This window comes from Pleuronectes platessa, chromosome 13, assembly GCF_947347685.1.
Source record: "Pleuronectes platessa chromosome 13, fPlePla1.1, whole genome shotgun sequence".
Taxonomy (NCBI): Eukaryota; Metazoa; Chordata; class Actinopteri; order Pleuronectiformes; family Pleuronectidae; genus Pleuronectes; species Pleuronectes platessa.
Window position 1 is genome coordinate 9,003,258 of NC_070638.1, and position 20,383 is coordinate 9,023,640.

At 43.0% G+C, this 20,383-nt stretch overlaps 1 protein-coding gene across 1 annotated transcript; it reads left to right on the forward strand.

The window, feature by feature from the left end:
- The first annotated feature begins 3,486 nt into the window (after positions 1-3,486).
- On the forward strand, positions 3,487-17,971 carry klhl14 (kelch-like family member 14). Its single transcript, XM_053438292.1, has 9 exons — positions 3,487-3,774; positions 4,608-5,502; positions 7,413-7,534; positions 11,447-11,536; positions 12,541-12,619; positions 13,457-13,647; positions 14,221-14,379; positions 14,949-15,106; positions 16,376-17,971. Exons 2-9 carry the CDS (start codon positions 4,631-4,633, stop codon positions 16,514-16,516), a joined length of 1,812 nt encoding a protein of 603 aa, XP_053294267.1. The 5' UTR covers positions 3,487-3,774; positions 4,608-4,630; the 3' UTR covers positions 16,517-17,971.
- Positions 17,972-20,383: the final 2,412 nt, after the last annotated feature.

Genomic DNA, 20,383 nt, shown 5'->3' on the forward strand with positions numbered 1-20,383 from the left:
ATAAATTAAACCTGTGCTGCAAGTTAACTCATTTGCTCCTCTCGTGTTGAATCTACCCTCGGGATGTGATAAACTGAAATAACCAGTTACAGGGACAGTTCACTGGGACCCTCACACAGGAAATCACAAATCAAAACACTGGGTAGGGACTGTTTCACATCACATGACAGTATCTTCTATCACATAACTGTAAAAATTCAGGGAGACAGAATAAAAGTGGTCCTGCTTGTGTTGAGACAAACTGGGATGTGTGTATGGGGGGTGTGGGGGTGAGTGGGGTTGGGGGGTATTTATATATTTAATTGCATCTGCTGAAAGCTTTTTAATTCAGTATTTACTATAATCCGTGGTTTGCATAAATTTTTCTATTTCCTAATGTCTTATTTAAGAGGCTCCTTACAGCATTTTCTGTTTTTTCTCTCTTTTAATACATATATTTTTATACGACAACATTTTCACTAAAACACAAATTACAACTTTCACTTTATAGGTCGCTTTACCACACCGCTCTTAGTTAACAAAATATTTTTTTACAAACAAGATGATATCGCCCCTCTCCATGATATTAATATGATATGTTCTCTGATCTGTAAACAGCTGGTTATCTTGCTTTTCCACGATAAGGAAAAGTGCTGAGGATTTACGCTCGGTGAGCACATTTGGGCTGAATCTTTCACACGTCACAAATTGCAGATGGGAAGCAGTGATCTTGAACAGCCGATCACATTTCCGTGACCATCTGACACCTTCCATTTAGGAAAATAATACTTTCTATCTTAGCATACCCCCTCTGCAGCAGCCAGCAAAAAAAGGAATTATGCCTGGTAGACTTTGGTATTCACAACTTCGGAGCTTCTCTTTTTGTTTTGTGTCACTGCTCTGATTAGATTGAATGTTCACTATTTAATCGGTGTATTCAAGGCCACAAAAACATTGTTTCTGTTGTTCGGCTTTATTTTTTTTTGGTGTTATGAAGAATGGGAAAAATGTGCCATGCTGCAAGCGTCACATAGAAAGTTGTGTTTTAGCTGAGGTTAAAAACAGGAGCTTATTATACCACCGGACCTGATAATGGGAGTGAACTGCAGTTTTTTAAAATCTCGAGCCACTTTCGTTATTTACTCTTTACAATCTTCACCTCTCATGTTCCCGTGATATTAAGGACCCAAGGAAAAAAAGAGATGTAAAGACTTTTTTCCTTTTTTTTTTTACCCATGGAGGTAGATATGGTATCTGAGTAATATGACAGATAAATATGAGTCGGGTTAACTGGTACAGAGAGTTGTAAATCACTGTAGTGTGATTCTTTGTCTCAAAGGGTTTAATTAGTCTAGAAATTCTTCTCTTATCTGATGACCCCCCCCCCCAGCTTCTCCTCCTCCTCCTCCCCCTCCTCCTCCTCCTCCTCCTCCTCCTCCTCCTCCTCTTGCACACTGCAACAACTTACAACCATAAACGCCCTGCAATCTGAAGACCAGTGGCCTCGGGAGACTGAGTTGCTACAAAGAGCCGAAAGAGTTGGAAATGGTCATTTTATTGCGTTGGAATAGCTCGCTCGAGACTTGGGTAATGTAGTGCTGGCGCGGGGCTGCTAACGATAACAGTGTGCGACTGCAGGGAAACTATACTGTACCGAACTGGAGTGACACGTGGCTCCAGTACGAGGCCACGCGATTTGACAATGACGATGATATTGAACAACAATGCCAACTTGCTCTCCTGCTGGTTTCAAACCACTAATTAATTACAAATCCTTCCTTCAGTGACGATGAGGATTTGAGGATGCAGTGCACAGATGTAATCAGTCGTCTCTCACACACACACACACGGTGTAGGACGACTCTGTGCAGGATATGCGCAGCCTTGTCAAACACCCCCCAACACTCAAAACATGGTTCTGGTCCCATCTATTACAAAACGCTGCCTATATATATGTGGCCTGTTATTGCTTCAAGCATAGCGTGGTGTTGCTCTATTTCATAGTACATGAACAAACCCATTTATCCTTATCTGTCATTTCATAACTTGTGAGGTATCTGTCACTTCTGGTCCCGCGGGAGTTCTGCGTGCAAGTTTTTTTTCCTTTAAGCTCTTTATTTAATTGACAGTTTATAAGTCATTCATGTACATAACTGACTTTGATTGGACTCATGCGAGGACGGTATGTTTGGTTGTTTCGAGCCGGCTACAGGAAGCGTGGACCTCCTAATGATCAGGGTTGCATTACCTGATTATTTATGTACAGGGTCAGAGGGGAGATGGCGTCTATAGATGTCTTTGTATGCAAGTTTCAAATGTTCGGGTTTAAATTGTCCTCTGAGAGCACCTGTAGACATCTGAGAGGAGCTTATATACACGTGGTGGAGGTAAATACAGTAACTAGGCTTATAATAGAGGACTGATACTGTAGAGTGGCTCAGAGTTGATAGTTTACAGCCTGTTTGTGATGTAATGAGGTCAAGTGGACGTTCACATGTGACGCAGAGGAATCTCCTTTAGTTTCTCATTTTTACCACGTCTTGTAAAGTTAGCCGGGGATTTGTCCGAGCAAATGTGCAGGTAGGTGGAATCTGAATATGCAACACACCTCTGTGCACTGATGGGTGTTGTATTCGGTTTCAGGTCCTTTGTGTTTCCCGGCCTGCAGCTGGGCCTGCAGGTAGGGAAACAATTAACTGACCAGACAAGATAAAGAAAACAGTGAATAATGTGTTTCAACTTCATTTTTTCTGCGCATAACTTCCCAATACTGAAGTTGTGTGTTGTTGTGTAGTCGGCCTGTGTGCTTTTGTCACACGTGGATGGGAAGGGAGGTGTTTTATATATATATATATTTATTCTCCTTTAATTCAACATATAGTAAGGACATGATGGTTTGCACGGTATTTATAATAACACATGCACAACTTGAGTTTGTGTCAGAGCACCTTCTTTTGAAGGACTAGCAGGAGCAGAATGAGATGAGGGGTTATTTTGGCGATGGAGATTAAGGCAGGGGCTTTTTGTCATTTGTGCGAGACAAGCCATTCATCCATCCAGTTCACAGCCAAAAAAAGGCTGGTCCCAGAAATTAGCAGTTTCAGCTCAGCAGCAAAGTCGTCGGGCTGTGAAGGCAGAGAGAAATTGACTAATTAGCAATGCGCACTAAAACTTGACGGTTCTCTCTATAACAGCGAGGGAAAGACTCGGTTTTTCTCCCCCTTTCTCCTTTTCTTTCTTCCATAGATGTTTGAAATCGCAGTCATTTACGCTCGACAGTTTTTACAATAGCCTTGAGCCATAATTTTGCGAGTCTCTCCAGCATCCATACCCCTGCATGGTCTCTCTCCACCGGCCATGCACGACCGTTTCTCTCCCCAACCGTGGATTTCCTATTACTCTCGTTACGACTCACTGAGCCCCAGGCCCAAGGATAATGATGTGTTGTTTCTTGGTAGCATAATTTGTCACACGTATATTTCTTCTTCTTCTTCTCTTGCAGAAAGCACAGCTCCCTCTCACACACTCACACACTTCTTGTTAATTCAGAAGAACAAATGATCAACGTCAACAAAATAAGCTGAAATTGTGACTTTATGAGTTGGATTCAATGGTTATTCTGAGACGCCACCGACCGTAGACTTTGAAGGAAAAGGAGGACATTTCTTTTTTCCCTTTTCTTTTTTTTTTCTACAAAAACAAAAAGGAGAACAAAGGAGAAATCAAGTGAGATTATTTTTGGGAACCCGAAGCTTTACTTTCTGTTTTTTCCCTGTGGCGAGGAGCTGAAGTCAGGTAAGTTTGGAAAGCTGCTCACATCGTTTAGTTGTGACAGGCGCGTTTTTACTGGCACGGCTTGTGTCAAGTTTGCGCACATTACGCACATAGAAAAATAGCCTTTTCTGTGCAGCACGACAAACACTGGCTGGAGACTGCACGTCGCGTTTAACTTTAGCCCGAAGCTGCATCTCGGGGAAGATTCGTTCATACTCACGTAGCCGCGTAACTCGGGCAGACTAACGGCGAAACGCACCCGCGCTGCCGGATGGCTCTCGGCGGATTTCGGGGGAGAGCCAACTAATTGCTTTTGTATGAATCTGTGCGATGTGTAATGTCCTCGTCGCGGGGGTGTGCGGCAGGGTGGCAGAATGGATTGAGTGTTCGCTGGATGCTGCGTGTTCTCCGTCCACTGTGGCGGCTGCCTCGCTCCGTTCTCTCTCCACCCCACGATCCGGCAACTTCAGCCGCGTAACCGCGCCGCAGCACCTCCCGGTCCCCCGGTCGTGTTTTGACAGCGCCCCTCGCCGCCTCCCAGCCTCCATTTAGATCCCCTCGGTGTCGGCTTTTTTGAGAATGAGTAGGAGCGGCGCGCCGTGGGAACTACTGCGTTTTTGTTTGCTGCTTTACGACCCGAGCGCAAAGTTGAGGGCGACCCGGAGCCGCGTCGGACGCAGGATCGCCGCCGGCCGCCGCGGCGTGGACCCCCGCGACCCGCTCCACAACTTATTCAATCAAGAGGGAATCGTCTCCCATTGGGATAGTGTGGGGGGGGTCCGTGGGGCTGCTGCGTGTGTTGTGCAAATAAATGACCTGAGGTAAATGGCTTGCATGGTTTATTTGTTGCCTAGGTGGCGTTCACAGTCAGGAAGTCATGTCCAGATCGGGTGATAGAACATCCACCTTTGACCCAACACACAGTGACACCCTGCTGCACGGGCTCAACCTCCTGTGGAGGAAGCAGCTTTTCTGTGATGTGACTCTCACTGCCCAGGGACAACAGTTCCACTGCCACAAAGCCGTGCTGGCATCCTGCTCCCAGTACTTCAGATCCCTCTTCTCCTCCCATAATGTGATCAACAACGAGCGGAGCAAAGGGGACCAGGGCAGCAGTGGGACCCCCTCATCCTCTCCTGATGACAAGCTGGTGACCCCCAGGCCCATCAACAACCTGGTGCTCCAGGGCTGCTCCTCTGTTGGACTGCGATTAGTGCTGGAGTACCTCTACACTGCCAACGTGACTCTTTCCCTGGACACAGTGGAAGAGGTGCTGTCTGTGAGCAAGATCCTCAACATCCCCCAGATCACTAAGCTCAGCGTGCAGTTCCTCAACGACCAGATCTCCGTGCAGAACTACAAGCAGATCTGCAAGATCGCTGCACTGCACGGACTGGACGAGACCAAGAAGCTGGCCAACAAGTACCTGGTGGAGGATGTGCTCCTGCTGAACTTTGAGGAGATGTGTGCCATGCTGGATGCTCTGCCGCCCCCAGTTGAGTCTGAGCTGGCCCTCTTCCAGATGTCAGTCCTCTGGCTGGAGCATGACCGGGAGACTCGCATGCACTATGCCCCAGACCTCATGAAGAGGCTGCGCTTCGCCCTCATACCTGCCCCAGAGCTGGTGGAGAGGGTGCAGTCTGTTGACTTCATGAGGAGTGACCCGGTGTGCCAGAAACTACTCCTGGATGCCATGAACTACCACCTGATGCCCTTCAGGCAGCACTGCAGGCAGACCCTGTCCAGCAGGTGAGCACGACACACACACACACACTTAGACACACACACAAGCTGCTTGAGAAGTGGATGCAAGGTGATAAAATGCCTCCCACTTGTTAAATTTGAACAAATTACATTTCCCACTCAGTCGAGGTCTGGTCCTGCTGCCTGTGTGGGTCAGAGGTGTGGGGTTTGAGGCCCAGGTAATGAGACCTGTTAAGGGGTTTTCCTGTTAAAGACTGCCAGCTGTCGGGGGGGGGGGTCTACTCTGTGCTGCACTGTACCCATGATTACAAGGTTACCTTATGTTTTAGCGAGGGAAAGACAACTCTTTTATTTCCTAACACATCTGTGTAATTGCTCTCCAATCAGTGTAGACAAGATGCAGCAAACTAGACAAAGGTAATGTAATATGATTTGTGGCAACCCTCATGAATCCAATTTGAAGCGATATAATTAGATTGCTACCAGAATGACATGGTAATTACATAACGGTTCTGATGCAAGTGCAGTGATACCCTGTCACCGGTATGAGAAGAATAATGCAGTCAAATGGGATTCGGTGCACGTGGATGTGTTTTTATATTTTGGGAAATGCAGCATCGATTTTCATTGAGAGTTAATCGGGTGAAGCTCCTTCTTCAGGTGAGGTGCACGTGGTGAGGTGCACGTGTCTCACAGGAACAGGCCAAGTGGCTCAGTTTGCTCCCACGTCTGTCCTGATCAGCACTTTCAGGGGCCGGTGTGTGGTCGCTAAGTTGATTGATTGACGGTGCTGGTGTCAGATGTAGTTTACAGAGCTGAGTTAGAGGCTGTAAAACGTTTTAAGGAGCTTCGATATTCAAATATTTAAATCCCTGTGTGTGTATGAAGGAGGAGAAATAAAGCTGTGGCATCAGAGAACGGAAACTCGACGATCCAACATTTGCACGATAAATCTATCATTTCTGTTCCTACATTATCCCAATAACATATCTATTCCCACATATGGACCCAAATGAGCAGGGAATCAGGAATCCTCATAATTAGTTTCACATGCCACTGTTTCTCCCCTCTCAATTAATCACTATTATCTATGTCCAGGGGCTCATTTGCATATGAATAACCCCCAAACACTTCCGAGTGGGCCAGTGGCGGGGAGAACGTACCGAGACAATGGCGATCCACCCAAGCATAAAAAAGTAAAATATGAAAAAGGGGGAAAAGGTGTCTGAATATAAAGGCCAGCTACTCTTAATCTATTCACCGTATATTGTGATTAATCGGGAGGTTTGTGTTGAAATCCATTCGGAGGCAGATAGTGGTCATTAATGCGGAGTAAAGTGTGCAGCTCCGAGGTTATATATCATACACAAACAGCAGGAAATATCTCACGACTGGCTCAGCCATGTCACATGAATCACCGCAGCCAATGGAAGGCAGACATTGTATAGGCAGGTTTATCCACTCAATTGCGCTTTTTTGGCCTCCAGCATGGCACCCTGCAGGATCGTCCTCGCTTCACAGCTAATTGAAAAGATATCTTTAGAGTACAATAACCGTTCAATAACACATCAAAAGGAGGAGTGCGCCGCGGAGCCATTTTTTTTTTGTTAATTATAATGAACGTGGCCACGCATTGCCTCATAGTAGTCTCAACTTCTGTACTCGTACAGGAGACATTCAGGTACAGATATTAATTTAACCATGCATTTAGTTTTATTTCACTCACTGATTAATTCATTCACACACTGAGCGACTGCAAAGTGAAAGATCAAAATACGCAGGGGCGAGAACGGTTTATACTGTCAGTTTAATTATGTAAATAAAGAAATGAAAAGGTGTCCAGCTGCTGGTTGTGTTTATTTTACCCTCTGGATGTTTAATTTCAAGGCTTCATACCTGTTTTGTTCTTTGTTTCCTTCCCCTTTGTCAACACACCCACACTCTTGACTTTACAGAATCCGTTCCAATAAGCGATTGCTGTTACTGGCGGGTGGTTTGCCTCCTGGACCCGATCGGCTCCCCAGCAATTTGGTCCAGTATTATGACGACGAGAAAAAGACATGGAAGATCCTCACAAGTGAGTGGCAAAAAAAGGCTCGGCTGCCTCTTTCTCTTTTCACCTGGGGCATCTTGTGTTAGTGGATTTTTATGATGAGAAATAGTTGTTCCTATGGATGACTTTAACACAGGTTAATTTCCAGGGAAAATGAGGGGAAGGAGTTCCCTAAATCCTTCAGGTAATAATGTATCACCATCACTTTTAATATAAGTTTTGAATCAGAGCGTGACTTTACAGCACTGTGGCGCTTCATGCCCGGTTTCCCTTGTTTTTGCTGAAATATGCTGGCAGGATGCATGATGAGATTTACTTGAATCTAATGATCTATTGTGGCAGAGGGAGGAAGCATAATGAATGGCGTCTTCCTGCCCCAGCATTTACATGTAGCTTGATCATTCGCATATTGATCAATGCATAACGTTGACTTACTCCCATCCATACTAATACACTGTAGGGAATTAACCTGTTGACCTGATGTCACTATCGATGTGGGGGGTTTATATCAGGTAAAGCAAAATGCCAACAGATAAGGTCAGGGAGACAGCAGCTGTAACGTTTATACAAACAAGTCAATAGATGGATGATTTTAATTGACTGAATAAAAAATGATAACAGTAATAAAAGGAAATAAAGACGTATCCCGTGACCCGTCGGGATTTATACCACGATACAGTTTGCAATATTGATTTCACGATTTCGAAATGAAAGCAAGTTGTCACAATTTCACGAATAAACTGTTGTATTGAACGAAATGTGGGCGTCTCCGGAGAACATCTCTGAAGTGGCTTCAGAGACACGTCCCTCCACCTCGGTGCCATGCTCTTTCTCCTCTCTGTCTTCCCTGACCTTTGGAGGCTACACTATATCGTTGCCATGTTGCAAAAGGTCACGGAAGAGCTAATGGGAAACCATATCTGTCCTTTGTATCATCATCGCTGGACATATCGAGTGTTTGTCCTTTTGTTTTGGTCGCGGCCGTATCTCAGCAGCGTCTCCCCATCCGTACACATTAGCCATGGGTCTGTCTCCTGTCAGCTCGGCACGGTGCGGTTTATATTCTCCCTGCATGGCACGAGTTCTTAATTCAGGTGCGACAATTCTGTTGCTGGCTCTTAATTCCACACAACAGCTCGGTTTCTTCTTGTGCTTGATTCAAAGCGTTTACTGGCAGTCGTCTGTGACTTCTTTCTTTTTTCTCTAGCCCATGTTTGTCTAAATTTTTCAGGGAGGCATGCATACACCACAGCCTGAAGCTCACTGGTGTTTATACTGTCATTTTCTCATTAAACTCGCACTCCTGGGTATAAACTGCACCGAGCGAAAGGTCAATAGGGATTTCCATCACTCAAAACTAAAAAAGTTAACACTCAAATGGTCCGTGGCCAAGTGGAAGGACGAAACTGCAAAATCATCCCTTAACACATCAGTGACCATCTGATGTAGCCTCCACACAATGGATGTGGAATGGAAGATTATTAACATTCAATCATAACTTTTCAATGAGGCGAAACCTGAGAGGGACAGCCTTTGATTAAGACATTCATCAACACAATTTGGGGGGGAATCTGATCCCTCTCGTCGTGTCAGACGTGTGTGCTGCTCGCTGATTCCAGTGCAAAGTTTGCCATCTAGTGTACCCACAGCAGCGTGGACAGAACACGAGACAAAGGCAGGCACCGGCTCAGCCACAATGCCAGACTGCTCCCCTCCTCGTCTCCTTCTAAAATAACCTGATATTAAAATGTCACACTATACGGAAATGGACCCCGTCCACGCAGCGTGGCCCCAGAACAAAGGAATTCAGCTCAGTGGGATGCAATTGTGATGGTGTGGAAGGCACGTCACAGCTCGAGCAGCAGTGGTGCATTAGCTGTGGAGTCACTCATGCGACCCCGAATGTGCCTCTATGCAGAGGTTTCTGACTCCCTCTAGTGAGCCCTGGAGCTCACTGTAGACTGGAGTGATGGCGTCCATCTCGTGGAGGACGTGCTCATCCTGCCCTCCCATGGCTGCTCACCTCTGGGGCGAGCGGAGGATTTAGGGGAGAGGGGACAAAGATGCAGCAGGATTTCACTCTCTTTCTGTCTGAAAGGTGATAATGAATAAGGGAGGATGTGGAAAAATTCAAGCCTTTTTTTATTGTTTGCACTACACACGGCTGGTACAGGGGACTACAGCTATTATAGCCTGTATTCCTCCCCCTGTTCACCTGCATCTGTGGCACCTGTAGAAGCCAAATCCCCCAACAGTGAATCCTGCGACATACTGTACAGCGATAATCCTCTTTCCACACGGGGTACGGGATGATTTCTAGAACGAGGACAAGTCACTAGACATCAAATAAAAAGCCGCTCATCCGTGTCCTATGTACTGCTGACGGAATGATAATGTAAATAGCATGTAAGGGAATTTGGCACTCACATGGCACTTGTCTTTGAGGTGCACTGGAGGCAGGCAAACTAATCCCCTCATTCAAGATAAATCTGTGTTTAGTGTATGTTGTATTAGTTCTCAGCCGAGACTCCCCCCCCCCCCCCCCCCCACTGCAGAGGGGGGACCGGGAACATGTCAGCCCGCCCGAGTGAGATCGCAGGGAGAGACCACTAGGAAAGAAATGAGATTCAAGGCTGTCTAATTTTGCTGCAACTGTGATCCATCAGGCGGTGGGGAGGTGACAGTGGAAATGACTGATGGAGACAGACAGGTGGGCTTTAACATTCCACTGATTTGTGCTCGAAAAGCACCGGGCCTGAGATTTATTGAGTGAACACGATCATGTTCATTATGACTGTCACCTCAGACCATTTCTCTACATCTCAATGGGGTCACTTCAGCAAAAAAAAATGTATATATATATAAAAATAGATGGAGGGAGGGGGGGGGGGGGCACACAAAAATATACACATAGGGATATCCTGTGTGAGGCGTCCTGCTTTGTCTGTGGGCTCATTACAGTCAATAATGACAGACAGACAGATAGACAGATAGACAGATAGATAGACAGGTAGATAGACAGGTAGATAGACAGAAAGATACATAGATAGATTGACAGACAGATAGACAGATAGATAGACAGACGGATAGACAGGTAGATAGATATTGTGATAACAAACAGTCGCCTCTTCGCTCTGCCTCATACTTTGATTTGTTCCAGTTTCAGAGTCAACAGGTTTGATTCCCCACATGAAATCCCTCCTTACAGAAGAATGAATCGTTAGATCCAGGGAAAAACGTAACTTTCTCCACAAGTTGCCAGTATATTAGGGACACCTAGTTTAAACTGACGCTGTCTAATCCAACAGTCCTGCAGTAAATCTTGTTTTGGAGGTGTGCCCAATCGACTGTGGGATTATTTTACATGATGTCCTGTCAGTATGAGACAATACGATTCATCGGCACCACGAATTGCAGCCTCCAAAATGACTGTAAAGTGGAATCCGCAGCTTTCCCCAAAAATCTGTTTGTTGTACAAACTAAACATTATAACCGTCATTAAAGGTTGGATTTATTACAGGACTGTTGTGTTAGACTCCATTACTTTAAGCATTGTTTACCTAATAAACTGACAACTGCTTGTATTTGCGTTTGTGAGACATGAATCTTAAATGGTCAAAGAATCTAAAGGACTGGAATTAAAACGGTTTGAATTTACGGGCTACTTTATACAAATTAAACCAGGTGTTATTGAGCTGTAAGTTTATTTATTTTAGGACTAGGGGTTAGCGACATTTTGACTTTAATGGGATTAAGCATAGTTTGTATATATATATTTTTTAATAGTACGTCTATGAAAAATGATATACAAATCCTGATGCAAACCATCAAAGGGAGACCAAATAAGGTTTGAACCTTAGTTTGCAATCTGCTCGCCACTGACCTGTATCACCCTCATTCCGTGTCTGACACCTTTTATTTTTGTGTGTGATCTAGTAATGCCTTACAACAGCGCCCATCACTGCCTGGTGGAGGTGGAGAACTTCCTGCTGCTGATGGGTGGAGAGGACCAGTGGAACCCCAACGGTACTGAAACGCAATGTCTCGCTTTCACACGTCAAATTTGTAAAGAGCGCTCTGAGCCACCGTATCTGATCGATCAGAACTGGTGTAGAACTCACACAGAGTTTCAAACACTCATCCTGTAGAGGCAGATCAGCTCTGAATGGACAAACAACACTTTAATCACTTTTTACAATGCTACAATAATAACAGAATCAGAATCAGAATCAGAATCAGAAGTATTTTATTGCCATGTAGGTTTACACCTACAAGGAATTTGCTCTGGTAATTGGTGCATACAATGAACATAGGACATAAAAAACGCAAAAACATAAAAACGCAATAAATACAACATACATAGGAAAGGCAATAAAAAATAGAAAACCAGTATATAGAAAACCAGTATATATCACTGTTTACTTCTTATTTACTCACTTTTTTCCAATATTTATACAAGTACAGATGGAATTAAGACTGACATATTTTTGATTTGGAAGTTTTAAATGGCGGTAACATATAACAGGATAATGAAAAATAGATCACTGTTGTCCTTTTGTTCTTGTTCCACCAGTTCTCATTGTAATACAACAGAACAGTAGCAGTGTTCCACACATGGTGAAATCAGTGGAGTTTATTTATCACTGAGGGTCAACACACTACCACAGCATCATCATAGATAATAATAATATCAGACTTTTTTGAAGGAAACCAGATCACTGAATGATTTGAATCACAATCCTTCAGTCAACACTTGTTTAACTTGTTTCACACACACACACACACACACACACACACACACACACACACACACACACACACTAACACAGAAAGTCCGCACGTGTGGGAGGTGATTTTCAGATAATGTGTTTATTTTTAAAAGAAGACGTGCAGAGTAACAGTTGCATTTCATTCATTGCCATAGACTTTGGCAAAGACTTAGCTAGTTGGATGTGAGCACGGCCATATTATGCTTAAACTTTATTTTCCCATAAAATTTGATTGATCTTGGTTTGTATGTTATTTTGCAGGAAAGCACAGCACTAACTTCGTCAGCCGCTATGATCCCAGATTCAACAGCTGGATACAGTTGCCCCCCATGCAGGAGAGGTGAGCCTTTTGAATATATCCTTTTCATTCATACATTCATTTAAATCGCTTTATATGTTATTTCTTTATGGCTTTTTATTGCTTATGGATCAGTGCGTTGTTCAAATGTACTCCCGATTGATGTTTTCCAAAAGGCAATATACAGTAAAGGTAAATACATCTGGTGATGCAGAACTTTCAGGGGACTACACAAACACAAAAATATATGTATTTGTTGTATTTATTGTATAGTGACAGTGGAGAAAAGCAGGAAATGCTGTAAACTGTCCAACAGGCCGGGAATCATTTCATGGACCTGCTCCTTGAGGCCATCTCGCCACACACTATACACAAATGATCAATACATTTATGGTAATTTAAAATTATGTTAATCTTTCTGAAGTTCTAATAATAAAGAAGAATGATAGACAGTAGAGCGCATAACTCCACCAAGGCCCAAAAGCCCCCTTGCAATCCGGCTCCGCCAAATTACACACACTCATTGATATCCGTTCTCTGAATTCATATGAAGTCTTTTATCAAGATCTCTGAATTATTTCCTGGGAAATTATTGAAATTTCGAAAAAGGTTCTATTATGCAAAGTTCCCTGATCTGGATCCACAACAAAATTGTCGCATGTAAAAGTAAGATCACCTCCTGCTGTGGCATTGAAACCGGTGATCACAGTTGCCAGCAAGTGTCAATCCTCAAAGAGAGAGAGTCTCAGTTTCCCTCTCTTTCCTGAATAATTTCCTCTTTCCGCAAGAAAAACCACAAACTACAAAATCCTACTATGAATCTTGTCAATGTCGTTTTAACGATGTTGTCTGGTTGACCCCCCCCCCCCTCCTCCTCAGGAGAGCCAGCTTCTTCGCCTGCCGCCTGGAGAAGCACCTGTACGTGATCGGCGGTCGGAATGAGACGGGCTACCTCTCCAGCGTGGAGTCCTACAACCTGGAGACCAATGAATGGAACTACGTGTCGTCCCTGCCGCAGCCTCTGGCCGCCCATGCAGGATCGGTACACAACGGCAAGATCTACATCTCAGGTCAGGAGAGAGGCTGTCAATCACTAACTCACTGTTATCCTGTCGTCCTTTCAAAAGAGGGACCTGGTTTTCTGAAAAACACAAATACATCTGCCGAATTTATTATGTACTTTATTTCATTTTATTTATTTATTTATTTAAGGGGTAACAAGCTTGGAGGCAGTGCTGCTCGGTTATTGTGCTCGTTTTTTATGTCATAAAAAAAACCCTCTTGTAATCTCTGTTAACTGCACTGGCATCTATTAGGTGATGAGAGAAAGCCAACAAGCTTCTCTGTAACCAGATGTAGCTGTGAAATATTAAAAGTATAGAAAGAAAACTGTTTTATAGGTTAAAGATAATATTTGATATATTTCAACATGGAAACCCTGATAATTACTAGGTTCAATAATAAATCAGTAGATTTTTGTATATATCTATCTTCATATTTAAATATCCTAGACCAATGTACAAATCCATGTCAGTGGGTCCAATGTAGTACTTACTATGTTACATAAGCAGCCATGAGTGTGTACTTACAGTATTTCATCAGACTCAGTATTGTAGGCGTAATGCCATGTTTACTCGTTGCAGGAGGAGTACACAATGGGGAGTATGTGTCCTGGCTCTACTGTTATGACCCCGTAATGGACGTGTGGGCCAGGAAACAGGATATGAACACAAAGCGAGCTATTCATGCCCTGGCGGGAATGAACGACCGCCTGTACGCTATTGGTGGAAACCATTTGAAAGGTAAGTGCTCAAGCGTTTCAGTAAATTAACAGGAAACAGGCCAGGGTTCATTTTTCCTTTTTCGAAACTGTACGAAAGAGATGCTGTCATTATGATCAGTTTGATTATAAAACACTCTGAGTCTACTTGTAATGAAATATTGATAAAACTGCCCTCAGATTATAGCAGAGCTTGAATCTCGCAGATTTAATCAAACAGATTTCAGAGATCTGGGGAGACGACAGAAAGAAAAAAAAATTTGGGGCTGATCCATGTGTTCATTATTTCACCTGTATTTCACTGTATATAGTGGCTGTCATGTTACCCCTATTACGATTTAAATGTTGCTGAATTCTGAATTCATCTCTCTTAAAGACCAGTAAGAAGAACGCTGAGAAAACCACAGACACAGAAATAAAATAATAATTCTGATCACATGAAATCTTATCTCTCAGACTCAGAAGACAAGTGGAGTAATATATGTTCAGGCCTTTACAGTCAAGCATCCAGCTGATCACTGTTACTGAGACATGCATGTGATACACACAAGCTGAATTATTTGAACACAGTTTTTCTTCCTCCTCTCTCAGGTTTCTCTCACCTGGACGTGATGTTGGTCGAGTGTTACGACCCGAAAGCCGACCAGTGGAACATCCTGCAGACTCCCATCCTGGAGGGTCGCAGCGGCCCGGGCTGCGCTGTTCTGGACGACAGCATCTTCCTCGTGGGCGGATACAGCTGGAGCATGGTACGCCATCTCTTTCAGATCAGATAAGATGCTTTTACATTAAAGGAACAGGATATTAATGTTTTTATGTCTTTGCTACTGTCAACAAAACAGACACTGAGTGTGTTTACATGATCGTCTTTTTTTAATGGTGTTGACATGGAACATGAAATACCTTGTTATTCATATCATTGTATTATGTTACTGACCATCTCAGCCACTGTTTTCTGTACAAACGAAGACTGTTGATAAAACCTGGGTATGGGTTCACATGCCAGTTTCCTGATATTATGCTCTATATATTATATTCAGCTTGATTATGCTTATCCAGGTTTCTGAAAGCGGGATTTGATTTTAACAAGCACAACAGATAACCAAGACACCAGAGAAACTCCTGACTACATCGAGGTTTACATCCAAATGTACCGGCACATTTTAACTTACCTTTTTGAGAAAGACTACTGAGGAAAATGCGAATCAATACAAATCCATTATGTGAATATTAAGGGTTGGTTCATCAAGATAAACAGCAGGTGATGCTTATTCTCCAGACTGGAGCCGTAAAACTATTGCAGAAATTTTATGGCTCAGTGATTAGAGGAGAAACAGTAAAACCTCAAACATGATTTAAACACATTTTACCTGATCTGATCTAAATGTTTAATGAAAGTTTAGTTCACATCCTTCGTGTATATTAGTTTTTTACAATTTTTGCAATATATAAAATTGTTGGTACTACCGCTCTAGCTTTTCATTCACATTCAAAAAAATTGGGGTTGTATGGATGGAAACCCAGATGTCATGAATATATACTTAGATTTTTGAAAGAGTTGTACAGCTGGGTACAGTTTTCTTAGACCTAAACAATAATAAATAGTGTATTTGTGGGGAACTAGTTCTAGCTGTGGATGGATAAACATTTGCCCTGAGTGTACTGTACAGCAGCGGGGGGGGGGGGGGGGGGGGGGGTGCACGTGAGGGGAACATGTCTCTCAGTGCTACAGTGTGGCTCACCCGTGTGTTTTTAATCATTTTTGGAACAGTGCAGCTCTGTGGCACAGAGCAATAAGCTCCATCCGGCTACAGAGGCATCACTCGTTATTAGCGTCAGTTAACTGGGTTCGGTCCTTTCATGGAATCTGTTGACAAAATGTGTAAAAAGAAATCACCAGACTATTCCTTTTTTAATAATGAATGTGTGTAAAAAGATGTCTCCCCCCCCCCAGTTAGAAACCCAAACAGCCTCTGAGACTAATGAAGAGAATGACTTTATTTATTTTTTTCCCTCAGGGAGCCTATAAGTCTTCCACCATCTGCTACAGCCCAGAGAAAGCAACATGGACAGAGTTGGAGGGAGAGGTGGCAGAGCCTTTAGCGGGCCCAGCCTGTTCCACCGTCATCCTGCCCGCCTGCCTCCCCTTTAACAAATGACAACTAATCCGAGCGCCGGGCGTCCGGGGCGAGAAGCGGCAGAGAGACTGGGGGGAGGACCATCAATAAGCAAAACAGGTGTCAACTACTTTGTGACGAGCCCTGCGGTCAGCCGACGAGCGCGTGTATAAATTATTTTTTTACAGGTTTGACCAGAGCACTTTCGTTATTACCTGCTGGAGGTTTGAGGGGGAAGAAAAAAAAACAAAGAAGAAGAAGAAAATTGTGTAACTCATGTATTTAAACTCATCTGTGTTATGAGAAAAATTGTCCGTTTCATATTTGGTTTGATTTAAGCTGATAGTGAGTGTTTTTTGGCTTCTCTTCTATAGCACGCATAGTGTTGAACTGAATTATAGCTTTCAGATCCATTGTACCTTGTATTCAGTAGACGCATAATTCCAGCCAAATGCAGTGTTGCCTCACGGACTGACGCTGGGAGGAAGGTGATTCGTCACCGGGTTGCGTTAAACTAGAGCTGGGTGAGCTACATTCATTGTGATGATCAAAAGTGTATAAATATTCCTCATGGCTCATGTTATTAGTCATTTTCCTCTGGCTGGATTGTGCACTTACCCTGCTGCGTCACATGGTCAGATCATTATGCAACTGTTTTGTTGTCTTTCTCTGCAAATGAGCATTTCAGAAAACCTAACTAGATCCACAAGCAAGAGTCCCGGGGTCCAAGCCACCAGGAGGACATTGTAAAATAAAAACACACAATGAACTTTACGACAGTGTCTGCATCACCCAGCCCTAAGTTTTGACTAATAATTGTTGCCAAGCTAAAGTCATGTTTCTGTAATATCTTGCTGAACAGAGAGTTTCCTTACAGGTCATCTGCTTGACAGAAAAAAAAAATCTTGCCAAATGTTCACGGCAGCTAATCTTCCTGCTGCAAGCAAAACAATTTAAGAATTTACCATTGATTCTTAATGTTCATATGACGCACTAATGTTAATTATACGATGATGGTACAATCAAATTGTAATTGCTAGCCAGTGTATTTATGGGTAGCATGTTTGGGTAAACAGATGGTGAGGATGTTTGCTGGGTTTGTTTCTCCTTTACAAGTGAATGTTAACAGGTCTGTTTATGAGGCCACACAGCGTTACCTTGATGGGATATTAATCTTTAATGTATGAAAAGCAAACAAACAAACATAAAGTGGTCTGTGATGCACTAAAAGTGAACTTTTGGATTCAGCGAACAAAGTTTCACTCAAATGTAAATGAAATTAATGTGATGTGTTTAAAGAAAAGATATCTTCAGTGCAAATTAATTCTAAGTCCAGTCTAGTATTTCGTTATTAGGTTCGAAAAAGTTGACTCTAAATATGGATGCGGTACCTGTCGAATTCTGTACAGATTTGCTGATTTCATTCTTGTACATAATCGCTTGCAGTGAAACATTTTTGTGCACTTGACCTCGGATTTATTCTCAAATCCTGTTATGTCCTTTGAATTTTAGAATATGAAAATAAATTGACTCTTGATGATTAAAACACCCTTTTGAAGTTTTTTTTTTTTGGACGTTTCAGAAAGAAAAGTGGCTTCAGTAAAATGTTATTGTCAATCCCCAGTCACGAGATGTGAGCAGTCCACTGACGGTTTCTACTGAGGTCAGTGTTTAGTTCGAAGTTAAAGTTTCTTCAACTTCCAACACTGTTGTCCCTGAGCTGACATTCTTCTAGCAGCCGGAAAAAAACGGAACTTAAAATATACACCACTTACCAGACGTTATTAAAATGTAACGTCATGTGTTTGGTAGAACGAAGCTCAGACATAGAGAATAGAATTTTATATTTTCAAGACATGAACAGCAGTTCAATTAATACTAATAGCTTGCACTTATGTGTGAAGTTCTTTCTTTCATGCGTATCTGCACTTTTGGAGGAAGATGTCATGCCCTGTTCAAGGACCCCCCCCCCCCCCCCCCCCCCCAGAATAACAAAGGATCTCTGAGTAGAATGGAAGTAATGTAACAAAAAAAACAGGAGAATTGCTTAGTTAAAGTAATTTGACAACTTAATATAGGTTACTTGAATAATTATATTTTTAATTATGCTTTTTTATAGAAAAAAAATCCTATAATTGTTTGATGTGCAAAAGTTATTGAATAAATCTTACTATGAAAGTATTGTAGGATTGACTGACAATGTCTTAGTTAGAATAATTTACCTTAATTTGACCCTTAAAAGTTGAGTCGGTGTATTCTTCTCAGTGAGTAGTAGTAGTAGTAGTAGGGGCATAAAGAGAAACACTCTAGTAAACTAACATGTACCTAATCTGAGTACATGTACTTAGTTACAAACACTCCACTATAGAACCTTGGCTGTATAACAGTAATGTCCGCTATGTGTTGCAGAGAGATTCCTCTAACATTTCCTCTTCAGCCCCTCATACATTGACCGTTGTGGATATATTTACCCACGAAGATTTGCCTCCATACTTTCATCCCAGAGAAATTAAACCCGCGTTCCACCAAGCAGGCGTCTGTAAAATCGGAGCCGGTGAGCATCGAAACCAGATCTGATGTCTGCCTGAGGGCAGCTTCTCATGCCAGACCAGATTTGATTTGCCAACCCTTCACTACCAACTGTCTCATGCACGGAACAGCATGCACGTCCCCCCAACACATACATACACCTGATGGTTTACTCTGATGGCGGGTTTTTTCTTCTTCTTCTTTCAATAGCAGCAGTTTCCCAGCTTGGCGTCTTCACTCCATGCATCCACTTGGCCACGTGCCTGGAGGAGAAGACTGCTGTTATTTTCTCACAGAGATGATTCTTGTAGATTACATAAATCCATATCTAATTCACACAATAAGGTATGGGGACATTAGAAAATCCTCAGTGTTCTTCATGTCACATACTCGAGTCTTAAAACAGATACTGAGATGCTGTGGTCTGTAGATATCTATATCTTCCTCTGTTCAGAGGCAACTTGACGTCATCACTGGAAATACACCAGCTGAGGGGACTGTGAAAGAAAAACGTCTTCTTGATTAAGACAATGACTCATCCCAGGACAATAGATGAAGAGATATAGGCAAAGCAACACAGACTGAATAGTAGCGTGTGGCGTGTGTGTGTGTGTGTGTGTGTGTGTGTGTGTGTGTGTGTGTGTGTGTGTGTGTGGATTTGAAGTCTTCATTTACCTTCCAGTGTTGGTGGCAGCAGATGGTTTCCACGCTGCTCCCAGTCCCTGCGCTGACACCTCTTCCGGAGCTCAGGGAATAATGGGATTGGTTAAAAGGAGCACAGCCGACCTTTTAATTAACTACACAGACCATCGTGGCCGTGTTTTAATCACAGAGGAAAAAAAGATTTTTCTGTCCTGGGCTCTAGTTTGTGACCTGGGAACGGTACAAAAGAAACTAATCAAACTGACACTCAGAGATACACAAAGCAGTATTGCATCAGAGTTTCAGTATAATGTGATGTTGGCTTGAGTCACTTGTTTTTCTTCCCCTCCAAAATTCTAGTGTTACGCAAAATCTGAATTATATTTAACGCTGTATGTTGTTTAGATTAAAAAACAATCCTCAATGATGTATTTTAGCCACAACTGGTCCAAACGCTGACGCACTCGTGAATCTAAAATAAAACCAAGCAATCAGTCATCGGCCTTCTGATTTCCTTTGTCTCCATGTGATTACGAGTACGAGCAGTGACATCAGACACAGCAGCTTGACTTACAGCTCCACAGGGAACATTGCAAAGTGTGCACGTAGGTGAATGTTTCTGTGTAACTCGCTCAATGGGATAACTGTAGACCGTTAAACACATTTTGGGGATCATAAGGTGAACAGTTTGGGAATATATGCCTTAGGGTTAGGGCAGAAAGGGGGAATACTGTAGTG